At 42.7% G+C, this 21727-nt stretch overlaps 1 protein-coding gene across 50 annotated transcripts in view; it reads right to left on the reverse strand.

Moving 5' to 3' along the window:
- Positions 1-16055: 16055 nt before the first annotated feature.
- SH3D19 (SH3 domain containing 19) overlaps positions 16056-21727 on the reverse strand; it is a 196778-nt gene continuing 191106 nt past the window's right edge. For all 50 annotated transcript variants that reach the window (XR_013417323.1, XR_013417322.1, XM_078002322.1 and 47 more), the window contains one exon: positions 16056-17975. Coding sequence is in view for 48 of the 50 variants with exons in the window: in XM_078002322.1 (XP_077858448.1) it covers positions 17859-17975 (117 nt within the window). In the remaining 2 variants the exon portion in view is untranslated. The remainder of the gene's footprint in view (positions 17976-21727) is intronic.

Raw genomic sequence — 21727 nt, forward strand, 5'->3', positions numbered from 1 at the left:
GGCTCACTGCAACCTCCATCTCCCAGGTTCGAGCGATGCTTGTGTCTCAGCTTCCCCAGTAGCTAGGATTATAGGCACCCACCACCATGCTGGGCTATTCTTTGCATTTTTTAGTGGAGATGGGGTTTCGCCATGTTGGCCAGGCTCGTCTTGAATTCCTGGCCTCAAGTGATCCTCCCGCCTTGGCCTCCCAAATTGCTGAGGTTACAGGTGTGAACCACTGCACCAGGCCCACCCTGCTAGTTTTTAAGTTCTTTGTAGGGTCTTGGCTGTTATGTCCAGACTGGTCTCAAATTCCTGGCCTCAAGGGATCCTCCTGCCTGAGCCTCCCAAAGTGCTGGGAGTATAGGTGTGAGCCATGGTGCCCAGCCACATTTTTTAGTTTTTATTTTTCTTGGATTTGTTGCAGTTAGGTTTTCCCTCCAACACCACTCCAAGAAATTTCATTGTTAAGATTAGCAGTGATTTTGTTGCTAAGTCCAGTGGTCCATTCTTTTACTCGAGGTCTTTTGACCTCTGTTAGTGACTTTTGCTTGTCACTTCATCCTATTAGTGATTCTTGACAGTTGATTTCTTCCTGATTTTAACTGTCTTCCGGATCCTCGACTCAAGCTTTTCCTCCTACATCATTGGCTACTCCTTTGCTAGTTCCATTTTTTAGACTTTTAGTCAGTTTTATAAGGCCGTAGGGCTGGTTGGGTGCAGTGGCTCACGCCTGTAATCCCAGCACTTTGGGAGGCCGAGGTGGGCAGATCACGAGGTCAGGAGTTAAGAGACCAGGTTGGCAACACAGTGAAACCCTGTCTCTACTGAATATACAAAATTAGCCGGGTATGGTGGTGGGCACTTGTAATCCCAGCCACTCGGGATACTGAGGCAGGAGAATCGCGTGAACCTGGGAAGCAGAGGTTGCAGTGACCTGAGATTGGGCCATTGCACTCCAGCAGGGGTGACAGTGTGAGACTCTGTCTCAAAAAAAAAAAAAAAAAAAGACCCTAGGGCTTGGTCCTTAGATGTTTCTATACTCTCCCTAAGTTCTTGGTTTTAAATTAATGGAGATTTTTATATTTCTAGCCTGTACCTTTCTTTGGGAGATCAAGGTTTGTCTAAGTGCCAACTTGATATCCCCACTTGGATGTCAGACAGGCATTTAACATACAATGTTCTAAAATGGTATCATCTCAATTGTACCCACCCTTTTGGTTGCTTAAGCCAAAATCCTCTGTGGTCATCCTTGACCATTCAGTTGATTCAAACCATATATATCTGGAGTCTAATCAGTTATTACCACCTTTCGCTATTTGAAACTAACCACCATTACTACTTGGATTGTTAACTGCCTACTTTGTCTATGTCCTCTTTTGTAGAAGTCTTTTATTTTTTATAGGCAGGATCTCACTCTGTTGCCCAGAATGGAATGCAGTGATACAATCATAGCTCACTGCAGCTTTGCATTCCTGGGCTCAAGCGATCCTCCTGCCTTAGCCTCCTGAGTAGCTGGAGCTACAGGTGTATGCCACCATGGCTGGCTAATTTCAAAATATTTCTTGCGGAAATGGGGTCTTGATATATTCCCAAGGCTCCAAGGCTGGTCTGGACCTCCTGGCCTCAAGTGATCTTCCCGATTACAGGTGTGAGCCACTATACCAGGCCCTGAAAATCTGTTTTAGATGATTCATTCAAAGATCCATGTGATCTTGCGTCTGACTTGTCTCGTGCTCCTATTCCCCTTGCTCTTTCCTGTGCTTGAAATATTCTCCTTTACGTGGCCATAGTGTTTATTTCACCTCCTTGAAGTCTCTGCTGTTTGTTGTTTATTTTTAAGCAACCTGAATGAGGAATTGAAGTCTGTTCTAATAATGTCTCCTCCGTAGAATCTGGTGCTGCCCTCTGACACTCGTGATTTTTTTCCAGTTTTGTTTACTTGTGTCTATGAGAAAAATTCCATGAGGACAGTGTTTTTGGTGGTGGTGGGGCACTGATTCACTGTCAGATCCTCATTGCCCAGGTGTTCCATTTGTTGAATAAAGGAATGAGTGATATTCCCTATTAATGTTCCTTAGCCAAGAAACAAATGCCTTATTTTCTACTAAAGGCTGGTTTAGACATAGATATGGGTCCCAAATGGTAGGGGCTCCCTCCCCAGGGTAGAAAAAGAGGTCATGGGACCAGTTATTACATAAATGGTGGTTTTCCTCTTGATGCATTGAGGCTGGATATCATTTAGTAAGATAATAGTATAATCCATAATCAAGCTCTAATCTGCTACACCTCGGAAGAGGGGTTGGCATAGTATTCTTCTTTTAGAAGGGCTCATTTGAAAAAGGTTCCAAAAATAATGTTTTTTTGTTTTTGTTTTTGTTTTTGTTTTTGTTTTTGAGACAGAGTCTTGCTCTGTTGCCAGGCTGGATGCAGTGGCATGATCTCGGCTCACTGCAACCTCTGCCTCCCGGGTTCAAGTGATTCTCCTGCCTCAGCCTCCCAAGAAGCTAGGACTACAGGCACCCGCCACCAGACCCGACTAATTTATTGTATTTTTAATAGAGACAAGGTTTCATCATGTTAGCCAGGATGGTCTCAATCTCCTGACCTCGTGATCCACCTGCCTCAGCCTCCCAAAGTGCTGGAATTACAGGCGTGAGCCACCACACCTGGCCATATTTTATTTTTAAAAAATGGTTTGGCTTATTTGATGGATTTAATCCAGTTTCCTTCCCAGAGACCAACTCAAAGGTGGTTAACATACCTATCTACTGAAAAACACTGTAAGGGGTATTGCAAATTTCTCATTTTAAGTATCTGGATGGCTTTCCTTTTTTTTTTTAGAGACGGAGTTTCACTCTTGTTGCCCAGGCTGGTGTGCAATGCCATGATCTCGGCTGGATGGCTTTTCTTTATTGATTTTACTTGAACTATTTTCCCTTAGTTTCTCATAGGAAAACTTGTGATCAGGGATCCACGACCATTCAAAAACAGATGACTAGCTGGAGTGCAATGGCTCACTGCAAGCTCCACCTCCTGGGTTCACATCATTCTCCTTCCTGAGCCTCCCGAGTAGCTGGGATTATAGGTGCCTGCCACCACGCCCAGCTACTTTTTTGTATTTTTTAGCACAGACGGGGTTTCACCGTGTTAGCTATGATGGTCTCAATCTCCTGACCTTGTGATGTGCCCACCTCTGCCTCCCAAAGTGCTGGGATTACTGGCTTGAGCCACCGTGCCCAGCCAAGGCATCACTGTTGTTAGCAGCAAACTGAATATTCAATTTGAAATGGGCTTTTGCTTCTTTAATTTGAACAGCTGAGCAGTATCACTAATGAAAGTGCATACTCATGTGAAAAGGGAGAAAAACTGCTAGGGAGAGTATCCTGAATTACCTGGGTGAGGCTAATGTAATGACACCAGTTCTTAAGTGTGGAAGAGTATGGAAGGGGAGATCAAATGATTACTGAAAACAGTTACAATTTTTGGGGGCATGTGCTTGTCCCAATTTCCCCCACGAAGTTTTCATAGTTGCACTGTGTCAGAACTGCTTGAGTGTACAGCCATCACTTGACTACTCTCCCTTTTAGCCTTCATTTAGTCTCAGTGCTACAAGTAACTATGTTTTGTTGTTGTTTTTTCTTTTGAGAAGAAGTCTTGCTCTTGTTCCCCAGGCTGGAGCGCAGCACGTGATCAGGGCTCACTGCAACGTCCACCTCCCCGGTTCGAGAGATTCCCCTGCCTTAGCCTCCCAAGTAGTTGGGATTACAGGCGCCTGCCACCACGCCCAGCTAATTTTTTTGTATTTTTATTTTGATTTATTTATTTTTTTTTTTTTTTTTTGAGACGGAGTCTGGCTCTGTCGCCCGGGCTGGAGTGCAGTGGCCGGATCTCAGCTCACTGCAAGTTCCGCCTCCCGGGTTTACGTCATTCTCCTGCCTCAGCCTCCTGAGTAGCTGGGACTACAGGCGCCCGCCACCTCGCCCAGCTAGTTTTTTGTATTTTTTAGTAGAGACGGGGTTTCACCGTGTTAGCCAGGATGGTCTCGATCTTCTGACCTCGTGATCCGCCCATCTCGGCCTCCCAAAGTGCTGGGATTACAGGCTTGAGCCACCGCGCCCGGCCATTTTTGTATTTTTAGTAGACACAGGGTTTCACCATGTTGGCCAGGGTGGTCTCGAACCCCTGACCTTACATGATCTGCCCACCTTGGCCTCCCAAAGTGCTGGGATTACAGGCATGAGCCACCATGCCTGGCCACAAGTATATGTTTAATGCCCACCACCAGTCTTTAAATTGATGGCTGTCTAGTTATTCTGGTTGTCTGAAGCATGTTCTTTGGTAGGTTCCTTAGGAAGTTCTTATTCTTCCATGGTGAGTATAATCTGTCAGTGTACTTTCTATCTCAAAAGCACTTTTGCTGCATCCTTAGCTCACTCTGAGCATCTTAAATATGCTAATTCAAATGTTTTTAATAACATAAAGCATTGCTAGTGAAAAGTGTAAGTTTCTTTTAAAAGTCTTTGGTTTTGGGTAGAGGCCCCCCAATTTTTTTTCTTTTTTTTTTTTTTTGAGACGAAGTCTCACTCTGTGCCCAGGCTGGAGTGCAGTGGCACGATCTTGGCTCACTGCAAGCTCCACCTCCCGGGTTCACGCCATTCTCCTGCCTCAGCCTCCCGAGTACCTGCGACTTCAGGCACCAGCCACCACGCCCAGCTAATTTTTTTGTATTTTTAGTAGAAGCGTGGTTTCACTGTGCTAGCCAGGATGGTCTCGATCTCCTGACTTTGTGATCTGCCCACCTCGGTCTCCCAAAGTGCTGGGATTACAGGCGCGAGCCAACCGCGCCCAGCCTTTCTGTTTCTTTAAAATCCAGTAATTTTGCTTGAATATGTCTTGCTAGGGTTTTTTTTCTGATTAAGTAGTGTTACGTAGGCAGTATATTCTTTTTTAAATTTTTGATACAGAGTTTCGCTCTTGACACCTAGGCTGGAGTGCAATGGCGCGATTTCAGCTCACTGCAACCTCTGCCTCCCAGGTTCAAGTGATTCTCCTGCCCCAGCCTCCTGAGAGGATGGGACTACAGGCGTGGACCACCATGCCTGACTAATTTTGCATTTTTAGTAGAGATGGGGTTTCACCATGTTGGCCAGGCTGGTAATCCCAGCACTTTGGGAGGCCAAGCTGGGCCAATCACTTGAGGTGAGGAGTTCTAGACCAGCCTGGTCAATGTGGCAAAACCCTGTCTCTACTAAAAATACAAAAATTAGCCAGGTTTGGTGGCATGGGCCTGTAACCCCAGCTACCTGGGAGGCTGAGGCAGGAGAATCATTTGAACGTGGGAGGAGGAGGTTGCAGTGAGCCAAGATTGTGCCACTGCACTCCAGCGTGGGAGCCAGAGCCAGAATCTGTCTCAAAAAAAAAAAAAAAAAAAAAAAAAAAAAATGTTGCAGGTAAAGTTTTCCTAAATTGCAGTTTTTATAGATTTGAAAAAATATTTTACTACATGTGAAAATTATATGAAATTCAAAATAAATGTAAATATCCACAAATCAAATTGTATTGGAACACAGTCACACTCATTCAACTTTAAGTATTGTCTGTTTCTGCTTTTTAAAATTTTTAATCTACTTCTAAATAGACATGGGGTCTCACTGTGTTGCCCAGGCTGGTCTTAAACTCCTGGACTCAAAAGAATCCTATTCCTCAGCCTCCCAAAGTGCTGAATTACAGGCATGAGCCACAGCACCTGGCCTACTTGCTGCTTTTTGCGCTACAACTGCAGTGGTGCGGGTGCAGTTCACACTGAGGTGGTGCACTCATCACTTCATACTGAGGTGCACACTGCAAACTGCAGTGATCCTGCGCTCAAACATTTTGAGCGCCACGTTTTACCTGTGAAAACACATCTTCACAAATGAAATACAGGCGGCCGGGCGCGGTGGCTCAAGCCTGTAATCCCAGCACTTTGGGAGGCCGAGACAGGCGGATCACGAGGTCAGGAGATCGAGACCATCCTGGCTAACACAATGAAACCCCGTCTCTACTAAAAATACAAAAAAATTAGCCGGGCGAGGTGGCGGGCGTCTGTAGTCCCAGCTACTCGGGAGGCTGAGGCAGGAGAATGGCGTAAACCCGGGAGGCGGAGCTTGCAGTGAGCCGAGATAGCGCCACTGCACTCCAGCCTGGGCGACAGAGCGAGACTCCGTATCAAAAAAAAAAAAAAAAAAAAAAGAAATACAGGCGAGGTGCTGTGGCTCACCCCTGTAATCCCACCACTTTGGGAGGCCAAGGTGGGTGGATCACTTGGGGTCAGAAGTTCAAGACCAGCCTGGCCAACATGGTGAAATTCCGTCTCTACTAAAAATACAAAAATTAGGCGTGATGGCATGCTCCTGTAATCCCAGCTACTTGGCTGAGGCAGGAGAATTGCTTGAACCTGGGAGGCAGAGGTTGCAGTGGGTGGAGGCTGCAGTGAGCTGAGATGGCGCCACTGCACTCCAGCTTGGGCGACAGAGTAAGACTTCATCTCAAAAAAAAAAAAAAAAAAAAAAAAGGAAAAAAGAAAGAAATACAGAAAATCTTGTTACGAATCACTTCACAGATGAAAATTTGCAACTCATTTTTATAATGGGAATCACTAAGCCCTAATTTAATGAAATGTTATTCCCCATCCCAAAAGAAAAAAATTCCATTTTTTTCCTCATTAGTAGATCTGTATTACAAAAAAAAAGTATTCAATTATTATCATCATAGTTTGAACTTCATTAATAATTTTGTGGAAATTGTTTCCTCTTGTTATAGGCCTACATCCCAGTTTTGCTTCTTGGCCCACAAGGCCACAATGATTTATCAGGCTTTTCAAGAAAAAAGTTTGCCAATGCCTACTGTAAATAAGGAAATAAAGCATCCAAATTCAACTCAAAGGGTTTGGGCAAAACTTGTAGTGGAGAAAATGGTTTCTTAAATTTATAAAATAATTTTTTTTTTTTTTTTTTGATACGGAGTTTCACTCTTGTTGCCCAGGCTGGAGTGCAATGGCATGATCTTAGCTCACCGCAACCTCTGCCTCCCAGGTTCAAGTGATTCTCCTCCCTCAGCATCCCCAGTAGCTGGGATTACAGGCATGTGCCACCACGCCTGGCTGATTTTGTATTTTTAGTAGAGATGGGGTTTCTCCATGCTGGTCAGGCTGGTCTTGAACTCCTGACCTCAGGTGATCTGCCCGCCTTGGCCTCCCAAAGTGCTGAGATTACAGGTGTGAGCCACCGTTCCCGGGCAAAAATATTGTTAAATTTAAGTGTGTGAGTCCCTCTGGGCCAATTCAGTGTTCTATTTTCCACTGCTAAATGTGAGATTGATGTGTACATGCTTGTGCACTTCATGTTTCAGAGGAGGATCTCCCATTCAGGGCACTGCTGTATTTAGAAAAGTGTTAATGGAACAAACTCCCCTGCCATTTGCCATGTGTGTGCGAGTGTTAGAATTTAAACACACGTGTTTCTACTCTCTGATGGCCACAGTTTTCACGTGAGAGAGAGGATGCTGTCCAGTTGTTTGACAACTCAGAATTCTCAATCTCATACTTTGTGGTTTCGCCACACCTCCACCAACAGGAGTGTTTGATAAAACTCCAAAAAAATTCAGGAGCCTGTTCACCAAGTAGTTTCTTGGGACTGTGTGGATGGATTCACAGTGCTTAATCCCTCTGGCAGTCGAGGACAAACTGCTATCTCTAACATTTCACTGCTTCTAGGCTTATTGGAGGGCTTTGGGTATTGGAGACTGCATGCCTCACTTAAAAAGCCTTGCTGATAAAAAATAGTGTGTTCTGGGATGCAGCTGTCTTAGGATTGTCTTGGTTTTGCATGAAGTGCTAGTAGAAACTCCTAGAAAACTGTTTATCTCACACTCCACTGCATGAAGCGTACTTGCGCCTGTTGGCTCAATGGGGTCCTTACTTCACATAAGTCTCCTATATGATTGGACCTGATTCACTGATGGCTCTGCAGAATGGCAAGCTGATACTATCCATTGTGCTGCTGTTGCAATCCAGCTTCAGTGATAGCTATGCAACTAAAGTGAATGAAGTCCCTGCTCAGTGGGCGGAACTCAGTTCTCATAGCCAATATTGCTTTTGATTAACCTTGTCCTATTTTAAAAATTATTTTTAGAGACAGAGTCTTGCGCTGTTGTCCAGGCTGGAGTGCAGTGGTGTGATTGCAGCTCACTGCAGTCTCAACCTCCTGGACTAAGGGATCCTCCTACCTCAACTTCCTGAGTAGCTGGGGCTACAGGTGTGTGTCTCATGACCTGCTTTTAAAAATTTTTGTAGAGATGGGGGGGGGGGGGTCTCGCTATGTTGCCCAGGCTGGTCTTGAACTCTTAGACTCAAGGGATTCTCCTGCCTCAGCCTCCCAAAGTTGAGATTACAGGTGTGAGCCACCACACTATTTTTTGCTGACTTGGGCTGTTACTAATGGCCTAGACATCTGGTCTGCCACTTGAAAGGCAGACTAAAGACATCTCTTTAAAGGCTATAAACTATGAAAACAAATTGTGGCTGCCAAGCGGAACATCTGGGTCACTCATGTAGATGGCTACGGTTAAGGGCTGATAACACCTAAGACTGATAACACCTTGGAATCAAGCTGCTGAGGAAGTCAGCATCACCTGGATTGTCCTCACAATGGCAACACATCCACCATGGCGGACTAGGCACCCAGTAAAGAACTTTCTCATGCATGCCAGTCTTGGTGACCCCTGCTAAAGTTATCCCATTTGTCTGGAGGTAAATAAGGCCACATTACACAGGTCATGGGCCTACTTGCTCCAAAATGACTGACTACACTGGCCATCTGGCCTCCTCTTAGGGCAACTCATGATGGAGGGGCTGACTGCTGTTGAGACATTCTTAGGCTACAACGTAGCTGTTTCAGCCTTATCAACTGACTCTGACCACACAATTATAGCTATTGAAACTAGTGTGTCATATTCTTAGTCTATCAAACTATTTGCAGTCTGACAATAGGGCTCCTTTTGTCACAAAGGCCACTCAGCAGTGAGCCAAAGAGATTATTTGATGAATATTTCACACTCCCTACCATCTGCAGATAACTGGCATTGTTGAGCATTAAAGAGGTTACTGAGTATATCACCGTCACCTCCTCCTGTTCCACATACCTGACTATCCAGTATTTGGGTCACAGAATAGGACAGTCCTAGAATCCCAGAAAGGGATTATCTCCATTTCACTGTCTCCTGGATAGTAATCAGGACAAAGGTCTGGCTGAAAGAAGAAGGTGAAAGAAAAGGTCTGGATGAAAGATGGGACGATTGAAGAAAAATGTGTTATAGGTATTAATTTTGTGTCAGTGGAGGGAAGGCAACAACCCTGGCAACCGGGAAGAAAACAGCTCAGACCACACTAAGGAGTAAAGACAGGGTCTCATTCCGTCACTGAGGCTGGAATGCCACGCTGCTATCACAGCTCACTGCAGCCTTGACCTCCCGGGCTCAAGTGACCCTCCCACCTCAGCCTCCTAAGTAGCTGGGACTACTGGCACATGCCACTACGCCTGGCTAATTATTTATTTATTTATTTATTTTTATTTATTTATTTATTTTTTTGAGACGGAGTCTCGCTGTGTCGCCCAGGCTGGAGTGCAGCGGCCGGATCTCAGCTCACTGCAAGCTCCGCCTCCCGGGTTTTTACTCCATTCTCCTGCCTCAGCCTGCCGAGTAGCCGGGACTACAGGCGCCCGCCACCTCGCCCGGCTAGTTTTTTGTATTTTTTAGTAGAGACGGGGTTTCACCGTGTTAGCCAGGATGGTCTCGAACTCCTGACCTCGTGATCCGCCCGTCTCGGCCTCCCAAAGTGCTGGGATTACAGGCTTGAGCCACCGCGCCTGGCCCTAATTTTTTATTTTTTGTATTTATTTTTGTATTCACTGTATTTACCAGGCTAGTCTTAAAACTCCTGGCTCAAGGATCCTCCTGCCTTGGCCTCCCAGAGTGCTGGGATTACAGGTGTGAACCACCATGCCTAGCTGGAAGGGGAATCATTAATGCAATTTGTTCCCTAGGTCAGTTTCTCAACCTTGGCACTATTAATATCTTAGGCCAGGTAATTCGTTGTTTAGCAGTTACACTGGCCTGTACCCATTAGATGCCAGTGGCACCTTCCCTCTAGTTGTGACAAATAAAAATGGCTCAGACATTGCCAAATGTCCCCTGGGGGGGCAAAACTGCCCCCAGCTGGAACCACTGCCCTTGATTCAAAACCGCTACCTGAATCAAGTGGCAGCTGCAGCTAACAGTCTGCCCTGCTGCTGGGTTTGTCCAGACCACTATGAAATGTGCTATGAAAACAGAAAATCTCTGTGGACATGGTCAGTCCTGCGCTGTTCTGCTGTGCCTGATATCATCAACAGCACCCAAATTGGAATGTACACAGACATCAGGACCAACACAACCTTGATTCAATCTGACTGATCATATGCTTTCCATGCCTGAGTGGTCGTGGGTAATACTGTATATGGCTATTTGGTGACACTGCCCCTGTGACTTAACCAATGTGATGATAAAAATCAGGTTTAGCAACGAGTCCTGAACCAAAGTGGCTTGTGTCCTTTGGGGTTATATTTTTGTATGTAGGGGAAAAATGGGTCATGAGATGTCTCCCCATTAAGGACAGGGGTCACTTTCTGGCCCACTGATTGTCTAATTATTGCCATGACACCAGAGATTAACAGACCAGTTTAAACTCTCCGTGCATGTCTTAATGAATAAAATACCCTGGCCCTAGAATACCTCATGGCTGCCTAAAATCAGACTGGTACTCCCTGAGATTTATTCACAGTGAGCTGTCGGGACCCTGGAGAGGAAGACTGAGATCAATACTGCAGGTTGGCTTCATCTGCTGCTTTGAGTCTTGATAATAGACTTAATTAAATGTCATATGAGACAAATTGAGTGGATTTGGTTCTGGCTTCTATTGGTTAGATTAATCGAAGTGGTTGGTTATCAGAGAAGCACGCTTGTGTAAAAATTTAAGTTTGGCCAAGAATGTGTCAGGCTGAGGAGTGAATAGTGACAGAGGCAATGTACTGTAGACCCCAAGTGTGTCTGCACATTCTTGCTGAGTGTGCCAAGAATACAATCCCTTGACTGTTCTTTACCCTGGCCACTTCTCAGGACTGTTTTTGCACCCTTGTGAGCAACCTTGAAGGATGAGGTAATGTCTCCCCCAGGAAAAAAGCAAGCATGCTTCCACTTGCTATAAAAGTAGTAGATCTCAGTGTTCCTCTCCTGTCACACAACTCACTGCATAATGGGCCCTTTGCATCACCTCCTCGGGATGTGGGGGGAGTATAGGAAACTGACACATAAGAACATGAAACTCTGGTTCTCACTTTTGCTGTGAGTGATAAAGTCTTTTGTTCCTGGCCCAGAAGTCTTATGTCTTCTGTTAACATCCATGAAACCATGACAGACTAACTTTTTAGCTTACAAGTTGGGTAAAATGGCTAACACTGCACAGTTCCTGTCAATTTCTCCTCCCCAATTATTTGAAGCAAATTGAACATATTAAAAGTAAATATTTCATCATGTATCTCTAAAATGATTTAAAAAGAAATGTAACCACAATCCTATTAACACAACACCAAATTTCAGTAAGAATCTTTAATATCTTTAAATATCCAGTCATACCAATTTAATGAGTCATTAATTCTCTGATGTAATGCTGTGATAGACAATGCAACTGTGACAGCTATGAAGGGTAATGGGTTGCCATTTGCTAAGATCATTTAAGAAGTCAAGGCGGGGCCGGGTGCGGTGGCTCACACCTGTAATCCCAGCACTTTTGGATGGTGAGGTAGGTGGATCACCTGAGGCCAGGAGATCGAGAACAGCCTGGCCAACATGGCGAAACCCCATCTCTACTAAAAATACAAAAAATTGGCTGGGCACGGTGGCTCATGCCTTTAATTCCAGCAGTTTGGGAGGCCAAGGTGGGTGGATCCCCTGAGGTCATGAGTTTGAGATCAGCCTGACCAACATGGTGAAATCCTGTCTCTACTAAAATTATAAAAATTAGCTGGGCATGGTGGTGAGCACCTGTAATCCCAGCTACTTGGGAGGCTGAGGCAGGAGAATTGCTTGAACCCAGGAGGCAGAGGTTGCAATGAGCCGAGATCACACCATTGCAATCCAGCCTGGGTTGACAAGAGCGAAACTCCATCTCAAAAATAAAAATACAGATACAAAAAATTAGCTGGGCATGGTGGCAGGCACCTCTAATCCCAGCTACTCCGGAGGCTGAGGCACAAGAGTTGCTGGAACCTGGGGACAGAGGCTGCAGTGAGCCAAGATCACACCACTGGACTCCAGCCTGGGCAGCAAGGGTGAAACTCCGCCTCAGGAAAAAAAAAAAAAAAAAAAAAAGAAGTCAAGGTAGAAAAATTATTGCAGGTGTCAATTCCTCGAAGTGTATAACATCCATCCTAGCCCTATTATTTTTTTGATACGTATTATTTTTGATATGTATATGTATATATATGTATATATGTGTATGTGTATACACACGTTTGTGTATACGTATATGTATATACATATGTATGTGCATATGTGTATGTATATATACACACATATGTGTATGTACATGTATATATAAACACACGTGTATACATGTATATATACATATACAATGCATACATATATAAATATACACACACCTACATATATGTATACACAAACACACTTTTTTTTTTTTTCAGACAGTGTTTCTGTCGCCCAGGCTGCAGTACAGTGGTGTAATCTCAGCTCACTGCAACTTCCATTTCCCAGGTTCACGCAATTCTCCTGCCTCAGTCTCCCCAGTAGCTGGGATTACAGGCCCGTGTCACCATAGCCCGGCTAATTTTTGTATTTTTAGGAGAGACAGGGTTTCCCCATGTTGGTCAGGCTGGTCTTGAACTCCTGACCTCAGGTGATCCACCCACCTTGGCCTCCCAAAGTGCTGGGATTACAGGTGTGAGTCATAGCACTCGGCCAGAGGCCAATATTTTGGTATTGTCAGTTAATTTTTGTGAAACACAGACAGACAACCAGGAGGTAATATTCCTGCCAGAATTATGAATGTAAAACATTACTTCTCCTAAACAATATTCAATTACTGCCTAATTTACAGTACTTGAAGATAAACAATCCGTGGTATTCACATAATTAGAATGCCTTTAAAAAATCAGAATACGTCTCAGACTCTGAAATATAAATCTGTTAGCTTAACAGTGCTTTGGTTAATCTATTAGACTCCAATATACTTATACAGTATTTTGTGTTATATTTTAATGAAAATCTAGATTTATGATTGCTCTACTGTTACCAAGGGTACAGCTCTACAAAATACAGCTGTACAAGATCTGATGTTCTAAATATTTGAATATTTTCTATTAAAGAGAAAAAGGAATCCCCATTAGTGGATCCATTCATGTTTCAGTTTCTAGGTGACATCAATATAAATTGTCCACATAAAACCGAGAAGCTGACAGGACTTTTCTTCCTGAAGGATAAAACTTCAGGGCTTTAATATATACTGTGTAATTCTTTCTAATCATTAAGTATTAGAGGCTGCAACCATTACAGGCCAATGAAACAGATCAATTCTTCTTGTTTAACTGCTAAAGAGAAATGTATCACGTTGCCATAATAAATGGAAAAAGAACTCGATTGGAAATCCGCAGAGACAGGTTTTACTTTAGGCTCTGCAAGTAACTGTGACCTTAGGCAAATGATTTAACCTCTGCAAGCTGAGCTCTGGTCTCCAAGGGCTCTCTTCTGTGGTGTAACAGGATGAGCTCGCAATTAAGAGAGAGGCCCCTAGATGGTGGTGGTGTTCTGAGTCAGGCTTTCTATTTTTTTCCTCCTATAATTACAGTGAAGTAAAAAGGCACAAGTTAGAAAATGACTTCACGTTAGTTCTGAAAAAAAATTCAGTTGGCTGGGCAAGGTGGCTCACGCCTGCAAACCCAGCACTTTGAGATGCCGAGGCGAGAAGACTGCTTGAGTCCAGGAGTTCAACACCAGCCTGGGCAACATGGTGAAACTCTGTCTTTACAAAAAATAAAAAATTAGGCTGGACGCGATGGCTCACACCTGTAATCCCAGCACTTTGGGAGGCCGAGGCGGATGGTCACTTGAGGTCAGGAGTTCAAGATCAGTCTGGCCAACATGATGAAACCCGGTCTCTACTAAAAGTACAAAAAAATTAGCCAGGCACGGTGGTGCGTGCCTGTAATCCTAGCTATTCAGGAGGCTGAGGCAGAAGAATCACTTGAACCTGAGAGGCAGAGGTCGCAGTGAGCCCAGATCGTGTCACTGCACTCCAGCCTGGGCAACAGAGCAAGACTCCATCTCAAAAAATAAAATAAAATAAAATAAAATAAAATGAAAAACAAAAAGCCAGACATGGTGGCACATGCCTATAGTCCCAGTTACTTGGAAGGCTGAGGTGGGAGGAACACTTGAGGCGAGGAGTCTAAGGCTGCAGTGAGCCGAGATCATGCCATTGCACTCCAACCTGGGCAACAAAGTGAGACCCTGTCTAGAAAAAAAAAAAAAAATTCACTATGAAGAATTCATTCAATGGCATTCAAAATGACATTAAATCATGAATCATATGGCTCATGTGCATTTTACATTAATTAAAAGAAATAAACCATTAATGATTATACCAAAGTGAACATACTACCTTATAATTAGTCCATATAGTCATCATTATTTTCTCTAGGTATATTTAGGTAAGCTTAAGAAACTGAGTAAAAACTAAGCAATGATTGTTAGGAGTACTGATTTACAACCCTATAGAAAAATGATTTTTTTTCAAATGCCAGTTCTACTAATAAATTCTGATAAGCACACTTTCTTTCATTTTGAATATTACAGACTGAATTCAAGACCTGTATTTCTATGAGCACAATGACAGATATATTCCATTACCCTTCCAGCCATGTAAACAAGGGCATCTTTTAAAGAAAAATGCTTTTAGTGTTCAAAGGATAAGAATAATATATTAAATGGCTTCTCTAGGTTTTTTTTCACCTGAGTCTGCTTGCTAGGAAAGGCTTCTCTAGGTTTAACTTATCAAAGAAAAAGGATTAAGAGATTCTAGTTTGAGGAGGTTTAATTTTAACCTAAAATTCCTGAAAGGAAACAGAATGCATTCCTATTTCTCTCCCATAAAATTCACTGAGTATAAAAATTATGTTTCTCCTTAACCATGGTCAGTCTTGCCTTGAATTCAATCAATATGCAGAATAAGAAAGTACCTATGAGAGCCCATATATTAGCTTTTTGCTTCCTGTCAGTTGGGTGGGTAATGAGTGGCAAGCACAAAATAGAATATGAGAGTGAAATGACATAAAACTGTGAATTTTGTTTCAGTATAGATTTATGTCAAAAATTAAAGTGGAAAGATATTGAGTGAATCCAAGATGGTATCGCTGTATGTGAAAGTCATCCATCCATCCATCCATCCATCCATCCATCCATCCATCCATCCATCCATCCGTGCATCCATCCACTCCAACCAACCAACCTACCCAACCCACCAACCAACCTTTATTGAGCCTGAATGGTGCAAAAGACTAGAGATACAAAGATAAATAAGATACCACAGGCCAGGTGCAGTAATACCAGCACTTTGGGAGGCTGAGGCAGGCAGATTGCTTGAGCCCAGGAGTTTGAAACCAGCCTGGGCAACATGGTGAAACCCTGTCTCTACAAAAAGAAAAAAAAAAAATACAAAAATTAGCTGGGCACGCTGATGTGTGCCTGTAGTCCCAGCTACTCAGGAGGCTGTGGCAGAAGAATCACTTGAGTCCAGGAGGCAGAGGTTGCAGTGAGCCAAGATTGCATTACACTCCAGCCTGGTCAAAGGGAATGAAACATGAAACCCTGTCTAAAACAAACAAACAAAAAAAACAAAAAAAAAAAACCCAAAAAACATATATATATATGCCACCTCTACCACCTCCATTCTCAAAAAACTCAGTCTAGTATGAGAAAGGGACTTTGAAAGTTCAGTTCAGTTTATTACAGTGTCAAGTAGATTTACAACTATTGCACTTATCATTCTGCTGACAGAAGGCCAAAATTTAAGATGGAGATTTTCCTCTAATAAAGACAGGTTTTCAGAATCTTCAATATAAGATGTTAAAATTATAAAGGCAAAGATATACACCTCATGTTCCAGTCCATATCCTTCCTGCTGTTGTACAGTTTGCTGCAAATGATAATTTAATTTGGATAATGCTTTATAGAATTGATTTCTCATGAAATTACTTTTGAGTGAAATTTGACAAGAATTTTCTTTATACTCTCTTCTTTACCAAAACGTATTAGAAGTCCCCATAGTCCAAAATAAAATGTAACCACAGAATGGGGAGACAACTTTAGTCAAACACCAAGTAAATATTACCTTCTCTGCAGAACTCCAGGTGGTATTCATGTAAAAGTGTGGTCATTGGTTGCCTAACTTTTTGGACAATGGGGAAAAAAAACAATAAAAGCTAAAATGTGGTCCAGCATATGAAACTCTTCTCAAAAACAGAAGAAGGTCATGAACATCGTTGGGAAAATGTTTCACATTTCCAATGAAATTCTATTCCATTGATCTGTTTGGAAGATTGTCTTCAACCTATTTGGCTCTAGTCCATAAACTGTAATTGATTCAGTCATGTAAAGAACCACTTTTGTCTTAAGCTTAGAATTTATAACAATGGAAAGCAGGAAAATGGTTTTTCATTTACTCTAATAATTGTGCAGGGATGAGCTAGGGAAAAAATAAAACAAAAAATTACCAGTCTTCCGTCCTCTTATTTTTCATTCTGATTATATCACAAAGAAATGAGCTGTGGAGGTTTGGCACTGTTTTCCATCTTAACGGTTGTTCTGTATTCTAAGATTTTATATGTGATTCATAATGTACTACTATAACAAGACACAGTTTTTATATATTACTGAAATAATGCAAAGAAAATGAATTTTCCTTTGGGTCCAGTAATTGTCAAAGGAATGATTGCAGATTCAGAAAATGTGCTTTGTAATAACCCTGTTAACATAAAGTATACACTGAGGAAAAATATAAGTATGGCACATATATGCAAGGATTAGTTGTATTAGCAAGGCATTTCAGGGATGGTTTTGGTTCTTTAGACTAAGTAAGATACATCCAATTTAGACCCCCTTCAAATCCTTAGACAAATGGGAATCACTTGGTAACATAAGGATTGTTTTGGTGGGCAGGGGCTGATTTCGCCATGTGCTTACAAACGCTCCAACTAGTCGGTAAACTCCCACCTGAAGGAAGGATTTGCTCTGGTAATAAGGTTGATATGCTCAAGCTGTAAGAATTAATTTGAATATCAAAAATGAAATTTAGATTGCTAAACATGTCCTGATAGTTACAGCATGTAGAATATTAAATGTTCTCTTTTTAAACTAAAGTAAAAAAAATGAAGAAGCATGGTTAATTCACTTGTGCTGATTAAAACAGACGTCCACGTGCAGCTTCTGCGTGTGAGCCTCCCATGCTGCCATGCATGCCACCAGATGCTTTCCCTTCGCCTTGCTAATCCCACTAGATATTTTCCTCGGTAGAACCCTAGCTCATGGGTTTCCATGTGCATGCTTCTATTGTAATGAAAACTATCTACAAAATCTAGACGTTTTCTGCTTTCAGAAAATTCTAGTGTACCATGTACGGCTTAGATATTTCTTTTTCAGTTAAAAAAAATAGTGCAAAAACATATCTGATAGTCAAGGTGATAGTTCAAGTGAGTTCTTGTGCCAAGGAACACAGTCAAGCTTCTTCTCTAGCTCATCTGTAGAAACTGTATGTAGTTTTTGGGAAATATTCCAGATTTTCCCATTAGTTCTCCACTCATCCAGTCATCATCTACAGATTCCAGCTCTGTTATTATATCTCCAGCCTGTAAGACAAAGGAGTTAGAATTATTGGTTTCTGTTGAGAATAAGCATAGTAAATAGTGGCCTACCTAGGGCAGCATGAATAATCTCTATATAACTCATTTATCTTGATTGCTGAGAGATTAAATGACAAAGATGATCTATACCTAATGATGCCCTTTGCTTGTATGCCTCTATTCCTTAAATCTCATTCCTTTGCCATTGCCACCCTTGCTGCACTTTGATTTTCCTGCTTATATTTTGTGCCTCTCAAATTCACCACTCCTAATCTAAAATCCCTCTTGAACAAATAATACTAGTTACCACACACACACACACGATTATTTATTGAGTACCCACTATGTGTCAGACACTTTTCTGGGCACAATTAATATTCCCTCATTCTACAACGGGAAGGCAAATAAGCTGGCAGAAGAGGACAGAAAGCATGGGATCGCCAACTCATTAGGGCCATCAAGGGAGGGCCTCACTGAAGGTGTCATAAAGGCAAAGACTTGGAGATGAGAGAGAGTCATGTGCTTCCTGTATGCCTTGTCTTATTCTGTGTACTTCACAGGAACTAACTTATGTAAACACCACCACAGTCCTAGAGATGAGTATTGTGTTATCCTCATTTGAGAGATTTGTTTTGTTTTGTTTTGTTTTTTGAGACAAAGTCTTGCTCTGTCACCCAGGCTGGAGTGCAGTGGCGCAATCTAGGCTCACTGCAACTTCCGCCTCCCAGGTTCAAACAATTCTCCTGCCTTAGCCTCCCAAGTAGTTGGGATTACAGGTGCCCGTCACCACGTCCAGCTATTTTTTGTATTTTTAGTACAGACGGGGTTTTACCACGTTGGCCAGGCTGGTCTCAAACTCCTGACCTTGTGATCCGCCTGCCTTAGCCTCGCAAAGTGCTGGGATTACAGGTGTGAGCCACTGCCCCTGGCTGAGATATATTTTTATAGATTTCCTTATTTTAGTGAAAAAGAAACCAAAACTCAGATAGATTATAACTTGCCAGTGTCACATGTCTAGTTAGTGGTAGAACCTGGATTCAAATCTAGTGCGATTCCAGGGCTTGTATTCCTAACCACTAGACTATGTGGCCGCCACATTTTACAATGGTCCTTTTTACTTAGAGAGGCTTTTACTATAATTGCCTTTTATCAATACCCAGAGCATTTTGCACTTTACATTTATTCTTGCACATAATGGCATTTCTCCTCTGCCATTTGGTTTATCGCATTCCTCCTACAGCCCCAGTATCTTTTTTTTTTTTTTTTTTTTTTGAGACAAAGTCTCGCTCTGTGGCCCAGGCTGGAGTGCGGTGGCACAATCTCGGCTCACTGCAACCTCCACCTCCCGGGTTCAAGCGATTCTCTTGCCATGGCCCCAATATCGAATTTGCATTTTTTCCCATCTTAAAGAGCTTCACCTTGACTCAGGACACTGATTTATCTTCATCAGGTTAGTCAAAGGGGCTGTGTGTCTTATTCATGTGCAAATTAGAATTCCTTCAGCAGATGAAGACATAATTATTTTGTTCTTTATGGTTTCTAAACATTTCTTAGAATCTGTGTTTAAGATGCTACAATAGTCCAAGATGACTCTGGCTACTGTTAAGAATACCTTTATCAGGCTAACTGGATTTATTTGTAGCCTTAGTATATTACCCTCTGGAAAAAAAAGTGGCTTGATTTAAGGGTTTTCTTTATGGAAAACGGAAAGGAAACATGCTATCAGATGTTATTAATTTACTCTGCTCTGCTAAAATCTGTAAAACTTCTGGCAATTCAAAGTTTTTGTTATAAATAAGTTCCTTCTGGTTCCTAAATTATAATTTAATAGTTAACTGAAGCTATTTTTTTAGGTCTGGTCCAAACCTACATACCATGTCAGTTTCCTGAGGGCTAGGACTATTTGTTTTTTTTTTGAGACGAAGTTTTGCTCTTGTTGCCCAGGCTGGAGTGCAATGGTGCGATCTTGGCTCTCTGTAACCTCCGCCTCCCAGGTTCAAGCGATTCTCCTGCCTCAGCCTCCCGAGTAGCTGGGACTACAGGCGTAAGCCACCACGCCCGGCTAATTTTGTATTTTTTAGTAGAGACGGGGTTTCTTCATGTTGGACAGGCTGGTCTTGAACTCCCAACCTCAGGTGATCCACCTGCCTTGGCCTCCCAAAGTACTGGGATTATAATAGGCGTGAGCCACTGTGCCCAGCCAGGCTAGGACTATTTTTTTTTCTTTTTTTTTTTTTTGAGTCAGAGTCTTGCTCTGTCGCCCAGGCTGGGGTGCAGTGGCCGGATCTCAGCTCACTGCAAGCTCAGGCTAGGACTATTTTTAAAAATGAGTTTTGGCTGGGCACAGTGGCTCATGCCTGTAATCCTGGCACTTTGGGAGGCCGAGGCAGATGGATTGCCTGAGCTCAGGAATTTGAGACCAGCCCAGCAACACAGTGAAACCCCGTCTCTACTAAAATACAAAAAATTAGCTGGGCATGGTGGCACATGCCTGTAGTCCCAGCTACTCAGGAGGCCGAGGCAGGAGAATTGCTAGAATCCAGGAGGCAGAGGTTGCAGTGAGCTGAGATCGCACCTCTGACTGTATTACAGCCTAGGCAGCAGAGCAAGATTCCTTCTCTAAAAAAAAAAAAAAAATCAGTTCTATCTATTAACATTTTGTGGATATTTAATAAAACTGAAAGCAGTGCAGAATCCCTTAATAACAATAACAACAACAACAACAATTCTAGAACTATTTTATGGACAACCATTTGTAAAATGAAATGAAGATAACCTGTTTTCTGGAAGATACTGTGCATTCTGTTATTTATATTGACATAGTTTAAATGAAGACCAAAATAACATCCAAGAAATTTGAATTCAGATTTTCACTTGCAGTAAGTTTATGTAAAGATAAAAGGAATACATTTCGAGCCACTGACTCTCAAGGACTAAGGCAACCGTTTTCTTTCTTCTTTTTTTTTTTAATTTTATTTTAAAGATCAAGACATTAAAGGAAAAAAAGGGAACTGATAGAAGGTTACGAATTTTTAATTTTGCATAGCTACAGCATAAGAAATACCTATCATTTATGGCTGGGTGCGGAGGCTTATGCCTGTAATCCCAGCTTTTTGGGAGGCTGGGGCGGGTGGATCACTTTGAGCTCAGGAGTTTGAGACCAGCCTGGGCGAGACCCAGTCTCTACAAAATATACGAAAAATTAGCCAGGCATTGGCGGCTTGCACCTGTAGTCCCAGCTACTCAGGAAGCTGAGGCTGGACAATCGCTTGAGCCCAGGAAGCAGAGGCTGCACAGTGAGCTGAGATTGCACCACTGCACTTCAGCCTGGGCAACAGAGTGAGACCCTGTCTCAGAAACAAAACAAAACAAAACAAAACAAAACAAAAAAACAAAAAAAAAAAAGGAAGAAGAAAGAAAGAAAGGAACAAAAGGAAAGAAAGAAAGAAAGAGAGGCCGCGCATGGTTGCTCATGCCTGTAATCCCAGCACTTTGGGAGGCCGAGGCAGGCAGATCACAAGGTCAGGAGTTTGAGACCAGCCTGGCCAATATGGTGAAATGCCATCTCTGCTAAAAATACAAAAATTAGTCAGGTGTGGTGGCGCACATCTTTAGTCCCAGCTACTTGGGAGGCTGAGGCAGAAGAATCACTTGAACCCAGGAGGCAGACTGAGATCGTGCCACTGCAATCCAGCCTGGGTGACAGAGCAAGACTCCATCTAAAAAAAAAAAAAAAAAGAAAGAAAGAAAAATATCTA

Source organism: Macaca mulatta, chromosome 5 (genome assembly GCF_049350105.2).
Source record: "Macaca mulatta isolate MMU2019108-1 chromosome 5, T2T-MMU8v2.0, whole genome shotgun sequence".
NCBI lineage: Eukaryota > Metazoa > Chordata > Mammalia > Primates > Cercopithecidae > Macaca > Macaca mulatta.